Source organism: Tachypleus tridentatus, chromosome 8 (assembly GCF_004210375.1).
Source record: "Tachypleus tridentatus isolate NWPU-2018 chromosome 8, ASM421037v1, whole genome shotgun sequence".
NCBI classification, from domain to species: domain Eukaryota; kingdom Metazoa; phylum Arthropoda; class Merostomata; order Xiphosura; family Limulidae; genus Tachypleus; species Tachypleus tridentatus.
Genome location: NC_134832.1, coordinates 85,795,885 through 85,818,724, shown reverse-complemented (window position 1 = coordinate 85,818,724; position 22,840 = coordinate 85,795,885). Strand labels below are relative to the sequence as shown.

Sequence of the window (22,840 nt, the reverse complement as noted above, 5' to 3'; positions counted from 1 at the left end):
AGAACTGTCTGAGGGTTAACTCCCTGTCAGAGGTCACTCCAAAGCACCTTTGAAACAGTGCTTTGGTGTAGAGTTTCTTAAAGTTCGATATGACCTGCTGGTCCATGGGCTGAATGAGAAGAGTGGTGTTAGGGGGCAAGAACTTCACCGTAATGAAACTGTACTCCTCCACCAACACGTCCTCCAAGCCTGGTGGGTGAGCAGATGCATTGTTCATCACAAGAAGGGCCTTGAGTGGCAACTGTTTTTCCGTGAGGTAATTCTTTACACTTGGGGCAAACATTTCATGGACCCAATCCATAAAATATTGCCTGGTTACCCATGCTTTATTATTTGCCCTCCACATGACATTTTGTTTACTTTCAGGACATTATTTTTCTTAAAAACCCTCGGGTTCTCAGAATGGTACACAAGCAAAGGCTCAAGTTTTAAGTCACCCCTTGCATTACTGCATAACAATAGAGTTAGCCTGTCCTTCATCGGTTTGTGTCCTAGCAGTGGCTTCTCCGCCTTGGTGATGTAGGTCCTCTTTGGCATTTTCTTCCAAAAGAAGCTTGTCTCATCACATTTGAACATTTGTTGGGGAATAAAACCCTCAACTTCTACATGGTACCTTAAATTCCCTAACAAATTTATCAGCAGCGTCTTTGTTAGAACTGGCACCCTCTTCATGTCTCACCACACTATGCATGCCACTTCTCTTCCTAAATTTTTCAAACCACCCCCTACTTGCCTTAAAGGCATCACTTGTATCAGCACTCGTTCCAGGGGTGTTTTTCAGGAGGTCAGCATGCAACTGCTTTGCTTTCTCACAAATTATGGTCTCAGAAATGCTATCACCAGCTAACTCTTTTTCGTTTACCCAAATCAACAACAGTTTTTCTACCTCTTCCATTGTTTGTGATCTTTGTTTCGTAAGCACTGTCACTCCTTTTGCAACATCAGCTCCTTTGATGACCTCTTTATTTTTCAGTATGGTGCTGTAGATTTGGCCCGGCATGGCCAAGTGTGTTAAGGCGTAATCTGTGGGTCGCGGGTTCGCGCCCGAGTCGCGCCAAAACATGCTCGCCCTCCCAGCCGTGGGGGCGTTATAATGTTACGGTCAATCCCACTATTAGTTGGTAAAAGAGTAGCCCAAGAGTTGGCGGTGGGTGGTGATGACTAGCTGCCTTCCCTCTAGTCTTACACTGCTAAATTAGGGACGGCGAGCACAGATAGCCCTCGAGTAGCTTTGTGCAAAATTCCAAAACAAACAAACAAACAAACAAAGCTGTAGACTTCTCCATACCAAACTGTGTAGCAAGGTCAGACACGCGAACACCACTCTCATACTTCACTATGAGATCTTTTTTCTCCTCTATTGTGGCTCTAAGAACTTTTATTTTTGGTTTTCTACTTTCATTATATTTCTTTAACCCCGTGGTGGCTTATTTAATCAGAATATTTAGAAAAACAACAACAAAAAAGAAAAACGAGAACGTTCACAGCAGATTTTAGCGGGGGTGTGGACTGATCGATAGGTCCGGGTAAAATGTTTTGGGCAAGCTTGGCGTTGGCTGAAAATGGCCGAAGGGTCGTTCGGGTCATCAGTCAGGTTATTTCAGGGGTTCGGGCCACGACAGCTTGGTTCGGGAACCGAGTTTATGTTAGACAACATAATACAGTGAGTGGAACCTCGGTATTATGTTAATGTCATGATAAGAATGCAATACGTAAGCACAACAAAGGTAAAGTTATTAATATTCTTAACAAGGATGACACGATACGACCTTTCCAAAAGAAAACATTGTTGAATTTTACATAAAACTGCAACCTCACGTTTGGAGTCCCTTTCATTGAAATGAAAAAAATATATATATATTTTCGTCACTGGGATATATTTTTACTTTTGCATTGGTCAACTGAAGAAGATATAGCTACTTAGGTAGATACTAAAAACGTCTAAATAGTGAAGAATGGAAATTTATATGTGAAAAGTGCTGTGACGTATCAGGTACTTACAGGCTTGGTAAATTCTGTGTTACAAAATAGTCATAATGTGTTCACAATAAAGGATTTACTCTATATGCCTGAAGATTAGCATATGTTTCGCAGAAGAAAAATCTTTATCATAAAGCAGATTGTCACAAAAACAAAACTATAAATGACACAGAAAATACCTTTGAAACAAACTAGTATACATTCTTAAAGTTGTTTCTATACCATTCATATTAATAAACTATATACCCTTTCTTCTGTAAACATATAAACAGACAACACGTGGAATTCTGTATTCTAAGCACATACCAAGTGCTACTTGCTACTTGAACAAGTTTAATACATAAAGCAATTTGCGTGAAACTGTGATTTAATACTGCTTAAATGAGCATTTTGCAATGTGTTCTAAGTTATCATATAAATTGAGTTATTTCATAAATGTTTCAACTGCATTAATACCACGTAAATTCTCATATGCTTTTACCTGTAGATACAGACTGTGTGTGGTTAACATGTTTTTCTTCTCATTGTTATTACTGCTCAATGTCATTAAATTTCTAGGAAAGTGTTGATAGTTTATGGCTCAATTCTACATTCAAGTGTACTATCATCTATTAACTTGAGCTAATTAGACTTGTTCGACATTGAGCGCAAAGCTACATAATGGGTTGTCTGTGCTGTGTCAACCATGGGTATGGGAACATAGTCTTCAGTGTTACAAGCCTCCAGGCACACCGCTGAGCCACTTGGGGGCTGGAGATAAAACTGGTAAATAAAATTTACTCTTGTTACACTGGATTGTATGCAATTTATTGTATATATGTATATATCATTGTCATCACACTTACTTTATGGAAATATTTTATGGAAAGTGTTGTTTATATCTGTCTGCCTGTCTTAATTGGTTTAACACTTTGATGTTGTATTGTATGCAATTTGAAATATGTATTCATTTGTACGCCATTTTAGAACTGTGGTCTTAGAAAGTGGAGAATTTTGTAAACAGGTTAGTTTATAATTATCTGTCAATGTAATTGTTTTGTATTTATTTAATCCTGCTCACGAGTATCAGTACAAAAGGTTTTAAATATAAATGATAAAATAAATGTTTATATGATGATTTTCATTTTCCACAGAATTGGTCGCATATAATGGTTTCGCATGCAAAGCGCATTGTTATGGCTTTATGTAATGGAGCAGCAGTATAGTATTTTACGAATGGTTTACAGTTTTTTTTTTTAAATTTGAAACAGCTAAGAATAGGAGCATACTCTGCTTTTAAATAAATAGAGCGTATTATATGGTTGTCCGTAAACTCGGTGTTTGACTGTGGAGGTGAACAACCAATTTGTGATGGATATTTGCGTTATTGTTAATGTTGTCATTAAACTAAGCATTTAATTACATGCACCAATTATCTAATATATATGGTCAAGTGAAGTAAGTAACAATACGATCACGCGTAAACATATTATATAGCTTAGATAAGTTTTTTTTCTTTCTAAAGGCAGCTAGGCTGATTAATATTTTTGTACAATTTGTACAATCACAATAAAAACATCCGCACACCCTGAGAGATATTCTTTTTATAATTATAAACTAAACTATTACTGCAGGCTCTACTTGCAATATGCAAAGCAGGAAAAAAAATGACTCTACTCTTGTTTCACTTACAACATAAGTTCCCAAACTTTTTAGACCTGCGGAGATTCACATCAGAAAGAAAAAACATTCCGGAGCCTTAATAAAAAAATACACTAAAAATATAAACAATCGGTCACTATAAGCAGATAAAGTTTACTTCAAGCTTTTAGAATATAAATTTATTAAATATATTAATAGTTTTTACTCCTACTTACTTGTTCAAAATTTTCTGCTTGTGAAATTTATATCAGTAAAACTACAGTGTATTTATTTATTTATTAGTGGCTTTGATGGGCTTGCTTGTGTTCACAGAGTAGTTCAATATTTGGAGTTATGGTTGTTACCTGTAAGCACAAATCATCTTCAATATTTAGCCTGTTTCAAATTTGGTCTTTGCAGCTGTATACTGTGAAAATGTTTGCTCACAAAAAATACGTTGTTGGAAAACACATCAAGTTTTCAAAACTCTGTTAGTTATTTCAGGGTATTCCATGGCCATTTGAATCCAAAATTGTGTAATTTATTCCTGCTGAAATTTTGCTTTTGGGGTGTAATCAGTTGAAATTTCTAGAAGCTGTTCTTTCTCTTTCAAAAGCAAATCGTTGGTATTTGCAGAGTCAACAAAGGGATTTTGAATCCATAGTAATTTTTCTAAATGAGGAAGGATGTACTCCCCAATAGTTGTACGCAAATCTGATATGTGCTGCAAGACTGAAACTTTTGCATCTTCACTTAAGGAAATTTCATTCATAAGCAAAAAATCATTGAGATTTTCGAAGCAGTCAAGTTCTTCCATAAGTATACGTTCACCCCAAAGTTTTAGTTTACACTGAAGCTCTTCCATTTTCCTCAGAGCTTTAAAGTACGTTACACTGGTATCCTACACTGTACCATTCACTTCGTTTAAATAGGCAAATGTGTCCGAAAGGTAAGCTTCTTTCTGTATCCAGCATTTGTCACTTAAACTGTATGCAAGTTCAAAATGGCATTCAGATAAATATAAACCTATCTCTTCACGCAGTTTGTAAAACCGAGCAAGCACTTTTTCCCGAGAAAATCATCGGACTTCATTATGAAGCAGCAAATGTTTGTGCAAATTTCCCCTATCCTCACAGAGTAAACTGAAGATCTTCACATTGAGTTGTCTTAATTTTATAAAATTAACTATTTTAATGACATCACCCAATGCCGTTTTTACGTCTTCTGGCATTCGTTTCATTGCAAATGCATGACGATGAAGACAGCACTGGATATTTTGGATGTCCGGATTTTTTCTTTTTCATGCGTGCCACTGCACCTGAACATTTTTTAATCATAGTTGCAGTCCCATCAATGAAAATACTTGAGCAAAGCTGCCATTGGATCTCATGTTCTTTCTTAAATAATTCAATGGACAAACGAACGAAATGTAGCTTTCCTTGCATTTAATGGCAAACACTTTGTTTTGAAATACACGAAAGTTATATTTTTTAATTGGGAGTGTTTAGTTTCTAGATGCCATTTTAACTTTGCTGGATGCAAACCACTGTTACTCAACACTGTTCCACATTCAACACACAACCCACTACGTACATCTTCATTACCTGTCCATATTCAAACCGTATTCAATAAAACTTTCATATATTTCTTTTCTTTCTTGTTTCGGTACTTCTTGCATCATCCTACGTTGAAGAACTTGCACACGACGATAACGCCAATGAATTCGTATTAGGCCTAGGAAGATTTTTACTCGTATCCGATTTATTACTGATATTCAGCCACTTATCCATTACAAGAGTGATAATTAATTACACTGCACAACAACGTTTTTGCTTCTTGAACACTGTTTGGTGTTTTTTATAGATTTTTGGCTGCTGATCACGAAAATCACATCCAAATTTGCCCATCACGTACCGTTTCATCAAAATTTTCAGTTTCACCAGGACATTGTTACAGGACATTGGAAAAACGATATCAGGGCAACTGGTATCCGCCAATGCTTGCTGACTACTGTTGGACACTGCAACGTGATGCACCGGACATTTAATACAAACGAAAATCAGGAGCAAAACACTTTTAATTATGTTGAACTTAAGAGCGTATTAGAAACAAAAACGCAATTAAATACGTTATTGCCGGTAAACAGTTAACTGCCTATTTCTCAGAGTTCCTACGTGATGAAGCGAAATCAAAACTATATTTGTGCATATCCACCAAGTACCTGTCACAATCAGCAAAAACTTTTCAGCAAGCAAAACTTTTCAAAAAAATTTTTTGGGAAGTGTTATTAATTTGTCTAAAAACGTATTCTTATATCTTTGTACAGCGTATTTTGGTTCAAGTCTATAGTCTTAGGAAAAAAATATTAACATTCTAAAATTTCCTCACGGAGCCCAAGGTCTCCATGGAGCATAGTTTGAAAAATCATGACTCAGAATATAATTTCATTTCTAAACATCATTCTGAAACAAACAATTATTACATTGGTTTCATCTGTTTACGTAATGTTTTTTTTCTAATAGCAACCGTACAATACCTGGCTTGGCATGACCAGGTGGTTATGGCGTTCGATTCGTAATCCGAGGGTCGCAGGTTCGAATCCCCGTCACACTGAATATGTTTGCCCTTTCAACCGTGAGAGCGTTATAATGTGACGGTCAATCCAAATATTCGTTGTTAAAAGAGTAGACCAAGAGTTGGCGGTGGGTGGTGATGAGTAGCTGCCTTTTCTCTCGTCCTACTCTGCAAAATTAGGGACAGCTAGCGCAGATAGCCCTCGTATAACAAAATTCAAACCAAACCAAACCGTACAATACCAACCGTACTATGTATACGTTTAAGTTTATTCAATTTCTTGTTCATTGTTTGAGTACGTGGAACTGTGTATTTTAACTTAAACCACCCTGTGCCGAATAAGTTTGAGTTTTACCATGTTTGACTACAAATTACGCTGAATTATACAAATAGTTCGTAGCTAGAGACTTATGATATTTGTTTAAACAACGTATTGAGTCAATTTGAATTTTATAATGTGCACTTACGGTATTGAATCGATTTGAGTCTAATAATGTTTGCCTTTACACAAACTAACCTAAACCTACTCTGTGGAATCCAAAAAAAGTACATGACGGAAACGGCTGTGTTAAAGTATTCTCAATACATACAAACTTGTGTGTGTGTGTGTATAGTATACGCTATAATGTTAGCGTATTTATTATCATTATTTTAAAGGCGTTACACTTCTTAGAGCATCATTACAAAATTTTTTCAAACGTTTCGTATATTTGTTAATCTACACCTAAAAACTGTAAGTTATGACACTTTCAGCTAACTATACATACGAGGGCTGTTCAAAAAATACGCGGGCTGACGTCATAAAACAAAATGTACTTTATTTAGAAGTTACAGGTTTGAGACCCCTTCAAAGTACTCTCCTCCCCAACGCACACACGTATCCCAAAGGTGTTTCCACTTGTTGAAACAGTCCTGGTACGCTTCTTTTATAATGTCCTCCAGCTCCTTCGTCGCATTTGCCTTAATCTCGGGAATCGTCTCAAATCGTCTTCCTTTCAAGGGTCTTTTGAGTTTGGGGAACAAGAAAAAATCGCAAGGAGCAAGGTCAGGTGAGTAGGGGGGGGGGGTGGGGAAGAACAGTGATCGAGTGTTTGGCCAAAAACTCACGAGTTCTGAGGCACAAATTTCGCAGCAACGCGGTGCATCTTCAATTTTTCGGTCAAAATCTCGTAACAAGATTAAACTGATATCCCACACTCTTCAGCAAGCTCCCTGACAGTCAGACGTCGACTTGCCCGCACCAGGGTGTTGATTTTGTCGACGTGTGGGTCGTCAGTTGACGTGGAAGAACGTCCAGGACGCTCATCATCTTCAATGGACTGTCGACCATCCTTAAAACGTTCATGCCACTTGAAACATGCCGTACGATTCATAGCAACATCACCGTAAGCCGTGTTAAGCATAGCAAAAGTTTCAGTCGCAGATTTTCCAAGTTTAACACAAAATTTTACAGCAAGTCGTTGCTCCTTCAGGTCATTCATTCTGAAATCAGCCAAACGAAAAAATCGCACTTCACTTAAAACCGCGTAGCTAATACAAAAATAAAGATATCTGCAATCGGGAAATGGCGCCGTAATCAGCTGATATGTGCGAACTTAGCGACACCAAGCGGATTCCCCTGGAACTAACTGGAGCCGCGCAATTCAAACAGTCCGCGTATTTTTTGAACAGATCTCGTATTAAAGAAATGTAGTGAAAAAGTTATATTATTAATTTGGCTATAAATAAAGTACCATTTTGTGTTATTATCTTAAGTGATTTCTTTTTGGTAGGTATTTTTCTTGTATCAAAACCGTAGTGGGTTAATTGTTGTTTCTAACGATAAAAATCAAACCCCTGATTTTAGCGTTGTAAATCCGGAGACTTAGCGTTGCTCCAGCGGGTGACTATAGTCTTATCAACAGTAAAATACAAAATAGGTTTATTCGGTTGTAGATCAGTTATTGAAGTAGTTTTAATGACGTCAACTGGCTATAAAAGAGTTATACAAAGAAACACAAAACGTACATTTAAAGAAGAAGAAAGCGGTCGGAAAGAGTAGCCCAACATTTGGCGGTGGATGCTGTTGACTGTCTGCCTTGTCTCTAGCCTATTATACAGTTCTTTCTGTGTTATGCTCCGCGGTTTTTCTTGGTGATTATGTAAATAATTTGATTGTTTATAGATTGATGTAAAAAGAAAAGGTCGCTAGGTGGAAGTTGCGATCACGGAAGTTATGCTCTTGCCCATAATGATAATAAGTCAGTAATTAGGATTTGTTTGTTTGGGAATTTCGCACAAAGCTACTCGAGGGCTATCTGTGCTAGCCGTCCCTAATTTAGCAGTGTAAGACTAGAGGGAAGGCAGCTAGTCATCACCACCCACCTCCAACTCTTGGGCTACTCTTTTACCAACGAATAGTGGGACTGACCGTCACATTATACACCCCCACGGCTGGGAGGGCGAGCATGTTTAGCGCGACGCGGGCGCGAACCCGCGACCCTCGGATTACGAGTCGCACGCCTTACGCGCTAGGCCATGCCGGACCAGTAATTAGGAAAAAAAAAAATGAATAGTTAAAACCCGAAAATTATACGCATATCCTAGTTCTTGAATTTCACGAAGCAATAGTTGCTGTGACTGGAGACCTTGAAGTTTTAATGGCGTTACCTTAATGTTATTATTTTGTTTATATAGATCACTAACTGATTTCTGTGTGTAACCAATGTAATAAAGGTATTATGTTAGGTAACGCTTTGGGGTACATCTTGTAAAGCTAATTCCTTAAGACATGCCAAAGTTATATATTTTCATATAATTGACACTTTTATGCTATTGTTTCTCTACAACCTCATTTGTTTTATTTGTTTTTGCTTTCACAACAGACTTCTTCAACAGCAAATGCATCATCACCAGCAGCAACACTTAAGTCGCCACACGACTGATGGGAACAGTACGGCAACCAGCCAGAGTGGCCCGTCTCCAGTTGGCCAGCGAAAGGCCGATTCCACTGAACGGAGGCCAACGACTGAGGAGACGGAAAGTACTAATGGGAGTTGCGGTAGTTGTGGCGGGATCAGTTTTATGCCTGGAAGTCCGACAGTGGTGTCGACTAGTTCAGAGTCCAGTTGTAGTCCTTCACCGGTTCACGCCCATGGACAGTGACCATGATTGAAAGCTGGACTATTTTACTAAGTGTCTCACTATAAGTTTATTTATAGATAATACCAGTGTACAGTTCAAAAAGAAAAGTGATAACCTGTTTATTTCATTGTTGGTCATTCTCGTTGTCAAGCGAGTTAATCGTCGTCACCCTTAATAAATAGAGGTGACGTAAGTTGCATGTGCAGCCTTTGCACAGTTTGTACATATAGATATATTCTACTCGGCAGAACTATAGGTGTGGGTAAACTCAGCCGCTCTGGACGTGCACCGTCTTTGTACATAGAAGAGGCTTATATGCGGTTTTTGCATATTTTCTGTTCAATGAATTTTGTCGTGCTTAGCATACGATAGATATATAGTGAAAATAAAGCACTTAAGCCCTGTATCTAGTTTCCAGGTTCATATAAACCAATGGTCTTGAGAGGTGAATTAATTCTACGAACGTTAGCTTATTGTCTCACTTCTGTGAAATAACGCTCGGGTTTTTTAAAGCTAAACCTAATTTGTTTTTAGCTAGCATATAAAACATGACGCGTATAATAACAGATGAATCACGTAATTATTTTGATACAAATAAAAAGAAGCAGTTAATGTTTTGAAATGTTTATCAACTTTTAAGGTATTTGGTATGTATGAGTGTTCCACCTTCAGCGTACCATATTGACTCTAGGTAAAAGTATATACACTTCTGCCCCTCACAGCAAGCGCTTATATTAATTGGATGTCATAAGCTATAACTGGCTGGATCACTTGTACGTTTTGTCAACAGGAGCCAATCGCTTTTGTCGTCGCCGGTTAAGACTAACACCAATTTCATGACAAGGTTTAAAATTTATTAAAATAATGGACAAACAGAAACAAAACAAACTTCAATAGGTCATTTAAATGATATTTATTTTATTTAAATACTTAACCCTCCGGAGTTCTTTCCATTATTCCTAAAACTACAGTTATACAAGTGAAAGTAGAATTACTTTGGGTCTCAAAATTATCCACCGAACAGTTGAACTCATTTGTTTCTACCATCAAGCCTTTCGTTATTCATACTTTTATATTGTGCTGCCGGGTATGGCCAGCTGATCAGGGTACTCGACACGTAATCTGAAGGTCGCGGCTCGAATTCTCGTCCCACCAAACATGGTCGCCCTTTCAGCTGTGGGGGCTTTATAAAGTTACGACCAATCCCACTATTTGTTTTAAACGAGTAGCACAAACGTTGGTAATTGATAGTGATGACTAACTGCTTTGCCTCTAGTCTTCTGCTGTTTAATTAGAGACGACTAGCGCTATCTAGACCTAATGTAGTTTTACGTGAGATTTAAAACACGACAAACCTTTTCCTTTGTAGGTGTTTTTCACTGTCGAAATTAATATCTAAAAGCATTTCCTAAAGTAGATATTCAAAGCTCCGTCTGTAATAATTCCGACAACACAATAACCTAATCAAAAACACCTTAGGTGTGGATAAAAGGTGAAGCCAATAAAGTTCTGAGTGTGCGACTTAAAGGAATGAAATGGAAATTGGCGGCCAATTTGGTAGCTACATTTACAGCAAAAGAATTGTACAGTAAATATTCGTTTATTAGTTTGTCAAGTTGCGTTTTTTGTTCAACTTGATGGTTAAAACAAAATACGTGGCCTAGTTAACATTATAGATCCAATATCTTATAAAATGTATTTCTAAAGTGTGCAATATATATGTTATTTAAAATACTTATACAAAATACAAATTAAAAATTACACACGGAATAAATGCACGTCTATTGGTGTATGTCTGAAAATGGATTATATCCTGGAAAACATAAATTAATTATATACATATATATATATATATGTTTTTTTAAACAAACCCAGAATGTCGGTACTGCAATTTGTAATGTGTACAATATCATGAAAAGGAAACAGTTTGGCCATAATTGATTACACCTTGTAATAATCTCATGCATGAAAACTAAGTCAGAATAAAACAAACTTTATTATTACCCGAAATAAATCAAATGCAATGAACAAAATTTTAAAGAAAGAAAGAAACAAACAAAAACGATTCGAGTGTAACCAGTAGGTGATGCAGGACTTTTAACCATGCACTGAAGAGAACTTGCTACATATTTTTTTCGCTTCTTCTCTTTCAGGCTGAAATGTTCTTTTTAGGCTTCATTTTTTCAGGCTGAGCTGTATCTGCTAGGCCTTCCTCTCTTAGCCTTGGTTATACCTTTCGACTCTCTCTCAAATTGAGATATAACTAACAGACCTCTTTCTCTAAGGTTTAGCGAAAGTTAAAAAGCTATCTCATACTGAGCCATATATACCACTCTCTTATGCTGAGCAACTCCTGCTACATATATACATTAGTTTGTTATAATAAAAAAAGAAGCCGAAACAAAAACAAATTAAACAAAAACGCTGAATTGACTGAAAAGATCTCAGGGTACTAACTACAATGTAGGATTATAAAGTGTACTTAAGTTTTTTGGTGAAAATAAATACATTTTATAATCCCACATTGTAACTAGTACCCTGGGATCTTTCCAGTTAATGCAGCGTATTTTTGTTTAATTTGTTTTTGTTTTGGCTTATTTTTAAGTTATAACAAACTCATATAATTTGTCAGAGATTTGAGTTGTTGTTTTTAACGCAGCTTTGTGCGAAATTCAAAAAACAAACAAATAATGTTTTTAACGCAGTTTTTCCTTGTGATTTTCACTTATTTTACCATTTAACTACATTAATATGTATTTATTTCCACGAATATATATATATATACCGTTTTCATACTGAGTCATTCCTGCTATATATATACCTATTTTTATGTTGAGCCAGTCCTGCTATGTATATATCTTTATCTCAGGCCGATGCATCTAACTCAACATGAATCTAAATATTCTAACTTGTAAAGATATTTATTTGAAGTTAGCAGTTGTCCATGGTACTAAGTCTTAACATTGGAGTTAAAGTGGTCTCCTACTTCTAAATACTACGAACTGTTAAGGAACGTGGTTAAAAATGGGATTTAATATCGCGTAAGCTTTCTTTACTTTTCTCTCTGTTAGACATATCTATTTGGTAGTATTTAAAATACAAACTGTATATTAGCAGTGATGTTATGACGATTTTTTTATAGATTTTCTTATTGATACATTTGAAGAAGGTCATTTTACCGTTGAATATATATATATATGTGTGTACGTCCAAAATTATATTTATTGGTGTGTTACTTATAAATAAGCTTTTGTCTATACTGTTATGCATGGAATGTTTGTACTATATAAATCTTAATTTGTATAGACTTGTGCTGACGCAAGTATTAGTTTTACTTTCTCATATCATAGATCTAAAATTTAAAAAGCTAGTAAAACATATCTAATATAAATTTCAGTAAAAAAGCTGATATGTGAATGCTCAACCAAATATTTTATCGTGGCTCTTAGATAGTCTGTATGCACGTGATATATATATTTAACAGTGATCAATAATAACTACACATGGTTTACTTGTTTCCAATAATATTTTCTATCACAACTTGAGTAATGTGAGTTATTTTCATTTAGGCTTACATAACAGACATAACTTGAGAAGGCAGCTGCTTGCGTCCAATTTCTATCTGTGTGTTTTATGAAAACTACATGTTAAAATGAGAGTTTTTATTAAGCATCTAATTCTATATTTGTAGTTTTATTCCATTGACTTATGTTATTTGATATTCAAAATACATTAAAAGAGGGCGCTGAGTTATTAGCAAACACTCGTATAGAGAGATGAAAGAGTGAAAGTAAATCACTGATTTCTGAATATAATTTCGTAATTGTTTTCTCTTTTTAATTGTCTATTGAAAATTCTGTCTTTTAGGTTAATGGGCTTGCATATTTACGATTGTAGAGGTTATTAGCAACAACTTATTTTATAATCTAATATGAACGGAAGGCATCATAAATATTAAATTGATAAACATTCCAGTAAAAATGTAACATTTTCGAATTGAGAATATGCCGAATCTTTGCCTTATTTGCATTGTATGTTTAATCATAAGTATATGTGTACAATTTGTTCAGTGAAAAAAATGCATTTCACTGTGATATAATGGTTTGAAATTCGCGCAAACCTTCACGAGGGCTACCTGCGCTAGCCGTTCCCTAATTTAGTAGTAAAAGAGCACAGAGAAGGCAGGTTAGTCAACACCACCCACCATCAGTTGTTTTGCTATTCTTTTATTAACGTATAATTCGAGTTTAAGAGCGACCATATTCGGTGTGACTCTGATTATGAGCCAAGTGTTCTGATCATCGGAAAATGCTAGGTTTGTGATATAATGATATCATTAATAATATTATTTTGCTATGCAACCTGAATTAAAACATACAAGTTGACACGAGTTTTAATTAGACTGAGAGGAACTTCAAATTAAACCACATAAATAATTTCAATATTATCTGATCTAAATTTGTTTTTAATTCACAGAGCTACATATTGGGCTATATGTACTGTGCCCTTGCACCACTGATGTCCAAAATGGAATTTTAACGTTATAAGTCTTTAGACTTACCGTTAAATTACTGGGGATGATTATATATTAATCAAATGGGAATGTAGTACCAATAATAATTCTAATCTTTCGTTCATGATTTAATACTTGAAAAGTCCATGTGCTTATAAATGTACTTACAATCAGCAATAAAAAATCTTAATATTTATCAGTTTATAAATACTATAATCAGTTAAAAAGGTTGCTCGGAATGCGTAGTGTAATTGTATAGTTAGATATAAAGATGATCCGAAACGTATAGGTTGTGTTTTAATACATTTATATTGATTACATAACTAACTCAATACTTTAGCGTAGAGGTTTCCAACTGAGCAGACATGCAACTATTTTAGGTTCATACAACACTGAGGAAGTAAAATTACTCACTGTCTTAATATATTCCTGTAAAATCTAGTAGTGCCTTTGCAGTTTGACCTTGTTCGTAAACATTTTATGATAATTATGTGACAAGTAATGTAAAAATTAAAATACACTCATGTTTCACTGTATCTTGTTCTGTGAACCATTTAAGTACTTCTTGCGACCCAAAGTTTGGGAATTGTGAATCAGCTTGCATTTGTACATATATATATATATGTGTGTGTGTGTGTGTGTGTGTGTGCATATAACTCGTGCCTTAATACTTGCTAAACCAACTATCAGTATACAAGTCACATTTAAATTGAAATTCCCACCAATAATATGTTTGAAACAAATTTAATATGTTAATCACGTAATAGATTTACTTACTCAACTAGGACTTGCTTGAAGGACAAAGGCTTATCATCCAAAGCGCTGAATGAGTTATTTCTTAGAAGGTGCTTCGTAAAAAGAAGTCTCAATTCGCAGAAAAATAATGACCCTCCCGTTTATCTGGCTTCCTTTTTTCCTGCACGAGTAGTTGCAGATGTGTAAAATTAAAACAGAGTGAATGCCAATTGTATTTTAAAGTATACGATACTCAGTAGTAATATCAATGCTTAGACCTTTCTAAAGAATATCCCGTTGTTAAGGTTAATTTGAATAAACCAGAATTCTTACTATAAGGTTAAACTAATAAAATATTATGTTTAGGCTTAACGGTACTATTATCTCACAGTACGAAGGGTGATTCATTAAGCCTGATTTCGGATAACATAAGCTCGTTAGTCAATTACTTTCACTCCCAAAGGTTTAGATCCTTTAAATGTTAGCAACCGAAATAACCACAATTATTATTGACGCTCGTTTCTGGTTTAGTTTTGAGAGCATGAATATCGGATGTAAATATACGTACTGATGAAATACGATAATTATTTGGATTAATGGTATTCTGCCTTTTAACTTGCAGTTATTTTTGGTTAAAAAAACACTTCCTTTCTTAAAGATGACTTCGTTTTTTTTTTCATTTTTCGTACCACGCTTGTAATATGAAGGATTTTATTTTTTAGGCTTTACGTATCCCATTTTCACACGAAGTAAGAATAAATACTTATAAACAAATATAACACAACTTAGAAAGAAAATAATTAATATCCAATTTATACCTAACAGTAATTATCTAATTAATTTCAGTTAAGTGTATGTTTCGCTAAATAACACTGTACAATTATCGTGTAAACCTACGCTTAGATTATTTAACAGTGTTTTTAAAAACATTTTTCAAATAAAATATACCATTTAAAACATCACATAAAAATTAATCTTTAAAAATGTGACTGAAATCACCGTTCACAAGGCATTAACAAATATTTGCGCCAAACGTGTTCATTCCTCTAAAAAAATGGAATTGTTTAAGACTGATCAGTTTCTGCATGACGAAATAGTTTCATGCTTTGAAAGTGTGAATGGGTCTGGTAACGCAATGTTGCTGGAAGTTACTGCCATTTTCATGACTTGCATGTTTAACTAACTGGAGACACTAAATGTGATAGAAAATGTTCAAAGTAAAATGGTAGCTTTAATAATATCACATTGAGCTAGAAGATACTGACATATTTGAAAAACAAGACAATGACAGAGGCCTTAAAGATACTCTGCGGCTCTCACTTGTCTGTCACAACTGTCGTCGTCAAACGTACTTATAATTTCAAGAAATGAAACAATGAATAATCTGAAATAGCACAATTCCAAAAAAACAAAAAACGTGTAATTAGATCACTACAAACCCTCAGCAAAAACATCTTACAACTCTTTACTTATGTGTTACAAGTGGATCTTCAAAAATATCAAGAGTGGACATAGATTACAGCTACGAATGCAAATTATATATGTATTACAATAAGAGGCAGGAATAACCTACGGAAATAAAACGTTTGTACGTGAACTTAGTAATAAATTAGATATGAATGACAACATAGAGATAGTGAAAAAAACAAATTATATGGGAAAAGCCTAAGAAAGTTGAACCTAAAAATGATGAAAGCAATGAATTATTAAGAGATAGAATTTTTAAGATGGAAGTTGTAGAGATAATATAGGAACTCTTTATAAATATAATAGTACTGTCTGTTATCTGTCCATGTAAATACTTCGCAGGGTATGGATGGATCCTCATCAAAATTGGTCTGTAGGTACAATTTGTTCATAGAGAGATACATAGAAACATGGAAAATTGCGGTTTTACATTTCATGTTCTGCTGTTTCTATAGGTTTTTTTCACAATTACATATAAAGGAACAAACTTTTCATGCCGTAAGATAAGTTTTCATCACTCATGAAATTACGTAAGTACAATGATATTTATGACATATGTGTTCATAAACTTGATTTGCATCTTTAACGAAACAGCTATAAAGATGTATTTCATTTTTGGTAGAAATAATGACAACTCACAAATTGTTGTTGTTATGGAGATACTGATTATGAAACTTGACAGATATTAATACTACTGAAGGAGAAACTGATTGACTCACAAACTAAGGCAAGATTGCAAACTTACTGTAATTGATTCAAAGAAATTTTCGACAAGTATATTCTGTTACAAATAATCAAACTGTAAGTGAAAATCAGAGACAAGAAATATAAATTGAGGGAATTAAAAAAAAAGGTTACTCTTAGATTGAAAATAAAATAGAGGTTACTCTTACATTGAGAATAAAATAGAGGTTAATCTTAGATTGAAAATAAAATAAAGTGAAGATGTTATCAATGAAAATTAAAAATTTGAAAAACATATACTAACAGCCAGATTTTGTATTTGTATATGAATTAAGAGATTCTTGAATTGTACAGAGTAGGGGTGTATGTGTTTGTGTATGTTTTTTTGTTACAGCAAAGTCACATCGGGCTATCTGCTGAACCCACCAAGGGGAATCGAACTCCTGATTTTAGCGTTGTAAATACGTAGACTTACCGCTATATTAGCGGGGGAAGCAGGGGGTATATCAAAATTATTACAACAATTTGGAAGGACATTATTAAATATTAATGGTGACATATTTGAACGATGTTTAAGAATATAGATCTATAGGGTGATAATTTTGTCTGTAAGTGACGCAAAAAATAAATATTTAGTGTAAAAGATGTTTAACTGGTAATGGAAATAACCCAGGTTATATATCTGTAGAATTTAACTTTGTTATTGCTTCATCCTTATTTTTCCCCTTACGTATATCCTATGTAAACTCAATGGTGAATTTAACAGAGTTCAATTGAATTACTATTGTTTTTCACATGTTTAAATATAACCTGCTTCCATTGTACTATATATCATTAGGTGGTACATGTTAAAATATGGTATTGTTTAAAGATGGCGCTGGCTATTATGTCATAGAACTGTTGTTTTTCTTTAAGTATGAAAATATGTTCTTTGAATCTGTCTGTTATTTCAAAATGTTTAAATGCAAGTTTACAAAATACAAAATGTAACTATAAAATTAAACTAATCAACTAAATGAAATCTTGCTCTTTGCATCCTAGTTACGCGTTAGATATTTCATTATCTAACGAAATTCGTTTGTTTGTTGTTAAAAGCAAAACTTCACAAAACTGCCCATTGCAGGTATCAAAACCCAATATCTAGTCTCTTAAACCCTAAGACTTACCGCCGAGACAAAGGTGAGTATATATAGTTATGAAACCAACAATGTTTCATCATATTGCTTACTAGGTAGTTCAAGATACTCATATTAAGGTAATGTTGGTAAAACATCATTCACTCATTCCAAAGGAAAGTATATATATTGTATTTCATTGGAATGTTAAAATAGGTAAAAGGCGTATATCAGGACTACACAATAGGTAACTAAGATGGTGTCATTTGTACCAAACGTTATCGACAGTACTATTATTCCAAACACTATATAAAATGTGTTATGTGATCAAAAAGCACACATTTGATCGTTGTCGAAGCACGAACTGAAATGTTTGTTAATCGTGGTATAGTTATCCCTGCTGAAAACAATATCCAACTATATATCCAACTAATACCAGTTAATAGATGCAAAGATGAAAGCCCGTACTTATTGCAACATTATGGATGTTGTTGATCTTTTGGAAAAAAAATACACATGTAGATACATCAGATAGATGGCAGGAATGTGGAAGTTATTTAAGTTAAATACTATAATCTGACTGGACCAGTCAAATCTTTACCTGTTGACCTCTCTCTCTTTCAGGATTTCAGCTTTATGAAATAAATACCCATTAGTTTTTATGATAATTTGTTTTGGAGTTATAATTCTTAGTGAGATATTCCAAGCAACTTTGACCACGATTCTGTGTTTGGTTCTTCTTCACGAAGTGGATGTGAAAAATTTTGATGTAATTCTTTCAGGAAAAGTATCAGAGGCAGCGTTCTCTGAAATAAATCATTTTTCCAATGCTTGTTAGAAAATAGTATGGAACTGTAGGAACAATAACATAGAGCAGTAGAAGTCACTGAAAACGATATTTATCAACTTGCAGAATCCTTTTATATGGATTTTGATGAAATGTTTATGTTCTGTTTACAAGTGCCATAAGTCTGTTTTCATAAAAACAACAATGAAGAAGCTGATTCTTCTGTTGCAAAACGTATGCTCTAACTGATGAAATGACTCAACACATTGCAAAACATTAAAATAGTCCAGGGAAATTTAATAAAGACGGAACGTATCATGTTGTCTTTCCACAGTTTTCTGAAGAATATCTGTGGTCACTGAAAATTTTTCAAACACAAAATATGTGTTTCAAGGGGGAACGTATGAAGTCTGAGTCAGTAGGGGTAAAGGTGGTAGTTTAATTTACAATGATTCAGATTCGCTATGTTTCAAGTAAGATATACTCGTTTTTAATTATTTATAATAGAATGACTTATCTACACTAGCCTTGTGTTGCATGTGTAGTGCAGAAACAAAAGAAGTGGGATGTTGTACTTACGCAGACTCACAAGACTAGCTTTCATACCCAAAATTCAGTATGTTGCAACTGAAAGTGTGCTCAGTAAATATGGCATGCGGAAAATGACGTTTCTGAGAATGAGTTCTAGGCAAAATCGAAAGCGATACTTTAACATTGTTTGTTACAATGTCAAACACTTGTGGGACACATGATTAAGATATATGGAAATAAAGAAATTCATCGACTGAAAAAAAAAATCACATCTAAAAGACCCAATTTCTAAGTTTAAATTGTACTCCATGTTCAGTTTACTTTGTTGGTACATTCTTAGAAATGTCAAAGAATATGATAATGTAGGAAGTGGTAATAAATGGTGATTTAAACAGAATGGCATATCATGTATTTCTTTATAGAGAAATTATCATATTGTATTTAATGCAAATAATTTGGACATTCAGGGTTAAAATGATATTATGGTACAAATTCAACAGTAATGGAGCACCCCAGGATGAAATATATAATAAAGGTGAAACACTCTTAAAATTCATTTATAATAAATAAATTATATTTTAAACAGGGGAATCACTAGAAGATAAAAATTGTATTTGTTTGTGGGCTAGCTGACCACCACGGGTATCGAAACCCGGTTTTAGGCTGGTGAGGCCGCAAACATATCGCTGTGCTACTGGGGGTAGAAGATAAAGAAGCTGATATTATTTTGTAAACACAAACAAAGTTTGTAACATGATTTTATCTTGTTTGATGTTGAGTTTTGCGCAAACCCTGGAAATATTTTTTTTTTGCTTCAGCCATTCCTAATTTTGAATGATAAACTAGATGGAACGCAGTTAGTCAATGCCACCCGTCACAACTCTCAAGCTACTCTTTACTAATGAATAGTAGAATTGATCTCCACACTATAAGACCGACACGACTGAAATGGCGAATATGTTCGATGACAGGATATGAGCTCGTATCCCCTAAATTCCGAATTGAGGGCCCTAGGCCCAGCATGGCCAGGTGTTTAAGACACTAAACTCGTAATCCGGTGGTCGCGGGTTTGAATCTCCGTCACACCAAACATTCTCGCCCATTCAGCCGTGGGGGCATTATAACGTGACTGTCAATCGCACTATTCGTTAGTAAAATAGTAGCCCAAGAGTTAGCAGTGGGTGGTGATGTCTAGGTGTCTTCCTTCCAGTCTTACACTGCTAAATTAGGGACGGCTAGCGCAGATAGTCCTCGAGTAGCTTTGCGCGAAATTCAAACCAAACGAAACCAAATCGAGGGCCTTAACCACCAAACCATGATGGTACAAGATGATCTAAAAACGTATTTAACTTGGTTCAAGTTTTTAAACAATTAGTAGTCAATTGCATCTTAAATACGGTTGTGTCACAAGCAACAGAGAGCAGTGTGTCCTAAATAGTTGTTGACGTTTCATTTAAATTCGAAAATATCAAATTTTGGAAACAGCTCAACAAGAAGATTTTGAAATGATAAATACATATAAAGGATTATATGATGAAAGTGTATGAAAACATATGTTAAAGTTTGGTGGCTCAAACTGTAAATGGGTATGGTATTCGGATGAGAAGGTATAAACTTATACCATGAAACAGAGAATCTAATATAATTAGGAATTAAAATGTGAACACTGTAAATTATATAAAGAAGAAACGTATCTTCAGACAAATAAAGATGTTGAGTGAGTGCGTTATATTTCAATGATTTTCCGAGTTTCACCAAGCTATTAAGTTGATGACACCATATCCGGCTATGATTTATCTGACGACCGTACATTTTACCATCAGTGTAACATAGTTTTCGAAGCACAAGGTTCCTCCGTGAGGCTACCATGTCCAAAGAGTACCATTCTTTCCTGCACTGGTTTCATAATTATGTTGCATTAAACATGATGGTTTCTGAGCACACATTTCAACGGTTCGATCGCGCCGAAATCCGATGACTTGAGAAGTATATCTGTTCATAGAAGAGCAAATAATTAAAATAACGAAGTTATATTTCATGCGTGTGTGTTTTTTTATAGCAAAGCCACATTGGGCTATCTACTGAGTCCACCGTGAGGAATCGGACCCCTGATTTTAGCGTTGTAAGTCCGAAGACTTATCGCTGTACCAGCGGGCGACATACATTTCGTGCGAGAAGACCATCTTTTATCAACGTATGATTAACAACAGTTAATTGCTGTTGGACATTTGAAAATTGTCAAATTGCCATAAAAGAAGAAATCCTGCAGTACGTTGTTTTAAGACTCAGTAGATAACCCGATGTAGCTTTGCTATAAGATAACAAACAAACAAACACGTTGCTTTAAAATTATGGATGATTAAATGTAAAACATCCATTGGTTGGTTGTGGTGTTACTTTGTTTGTTTTTACAAGAGATAAATCTAAGTATCATCGTTAGGAAAACTTGAGCAGTTATTAATGTTGTAAAAGGTAAGAGGTGGAACTTTAATACAAATTATAATAGAAAATTAGATAAGTTTAGTGAATCTCACTAAGATCCAATTTGTAAAAGATCGACTACTGCAAGAGTAACAATACAAAAATCAATTTTTTAATGTTTTTCTTTTGTTTTTGTAGTTAAGCAAAAAACTACACAGTGGGCTATCTTTTCTCTGCCCACCACTAGTATCGAAATCCAATTATTTCTTGCATTGTAACTCCGTAGACATATCGCTAAGCCACTGGGGATGAATTTTTGAAAGTGAGGAGGCTGATCTTCAGAAATAAGAATAGTTGTAAAATCATTGTTTAAGTGTGTCGGCTAAATCTAAATTGTGTTAGGTAAGAGTTACCCGATAGCTGGCAGAGGGTGCTGTCAACTAGCTGTTTTCCCTCTAGTCTGTAAGATCAAAATTAGAGACGACTGTGGGTAAATATCCCCCCTTCTTTTGGCTTAACGAAACTAGACAAAATATCAAGTGATAAAAATGATAATTAATCTGACTATCTAAATAATCGGTAAAAAAAATTAACACGAGCTTAAAGCAAAATATTTATAATAATGAATCAAACAGATCTATTATTAATTCACGTTGTGCGTTTGTTTGTCTGTGAACTTTTCTTTCCTGAATTAGCAAGACCATGCTCCTTAGACAGTCTATTAATGGGTCGGCATCTCCTTTTCTATATATCGTAGGCCTAACAAGAGGGGGGGGTGAACAAATGCGACAGGAAGGTTTTCACAGGCATGATGGGGTTTAAGAGGAAGTTTCCGAGGTCGCTAAACCATAATCTGACATCAGAACTTGTGTTCCTGACCCTTATCGAGATCCAGAAGGCGTTATACTTTAATCTTTGTTCATACCACACTCTCCAGTTAGTGGGACAAAATATTCTAATGTTTTCATGTACGGACACCCTTTGGTGTACATATAAAAGTAATTGCGGATAATGGTTGAACTTGATCTCTATGTGAACCACGACAGGGACCTGTGAACCACACAACGGATTGGGGGTATATTAAAGCACTATTGTAAACACCCATTTTAAGTGTATATTGTTTAGGATCATTTACCTCAACGACACTTTAATAGTTATACTATTCCCGAAACATTCAATAGTCTTACAGTATGTGTTTCAACTTGTTTAGTTACTGTTGGCTTAATCAAACATGAAAATATTGAGAAAGTACTTAAATTATAAATCCTTTAAATAATCTAGGATTTAAGT

The 22,840-nt window shown here is 34.8% G+C and overlaps 1 protein-coding gene across 1 annotated transcript in view; it reads left to right on the top strand.

The window, feature by feature from the left end:
• Positions 1-19,526, top strand: part of LOC143222839 (homeobox protein SIX6-like) — a 44,834-nt gene extending 25,308 nt beyond the window's left edge. Inside the window, exon 2 of the mRNA XM_076449923.1 lies at positions 9,039-19,526. Within this exon, the coding sequence (XP_076306038.1) occupies positions 9,039-9,318 (280 nt within the window). The 3' untranslated portion in view covers positions 9,319-19,526. The remainder of the gene's footprint in view (positions 1-9,038) is intronic.
• The last annotated feature ends 3,314 nt before the right edge of the window (positions 19,527-22,840 follow it).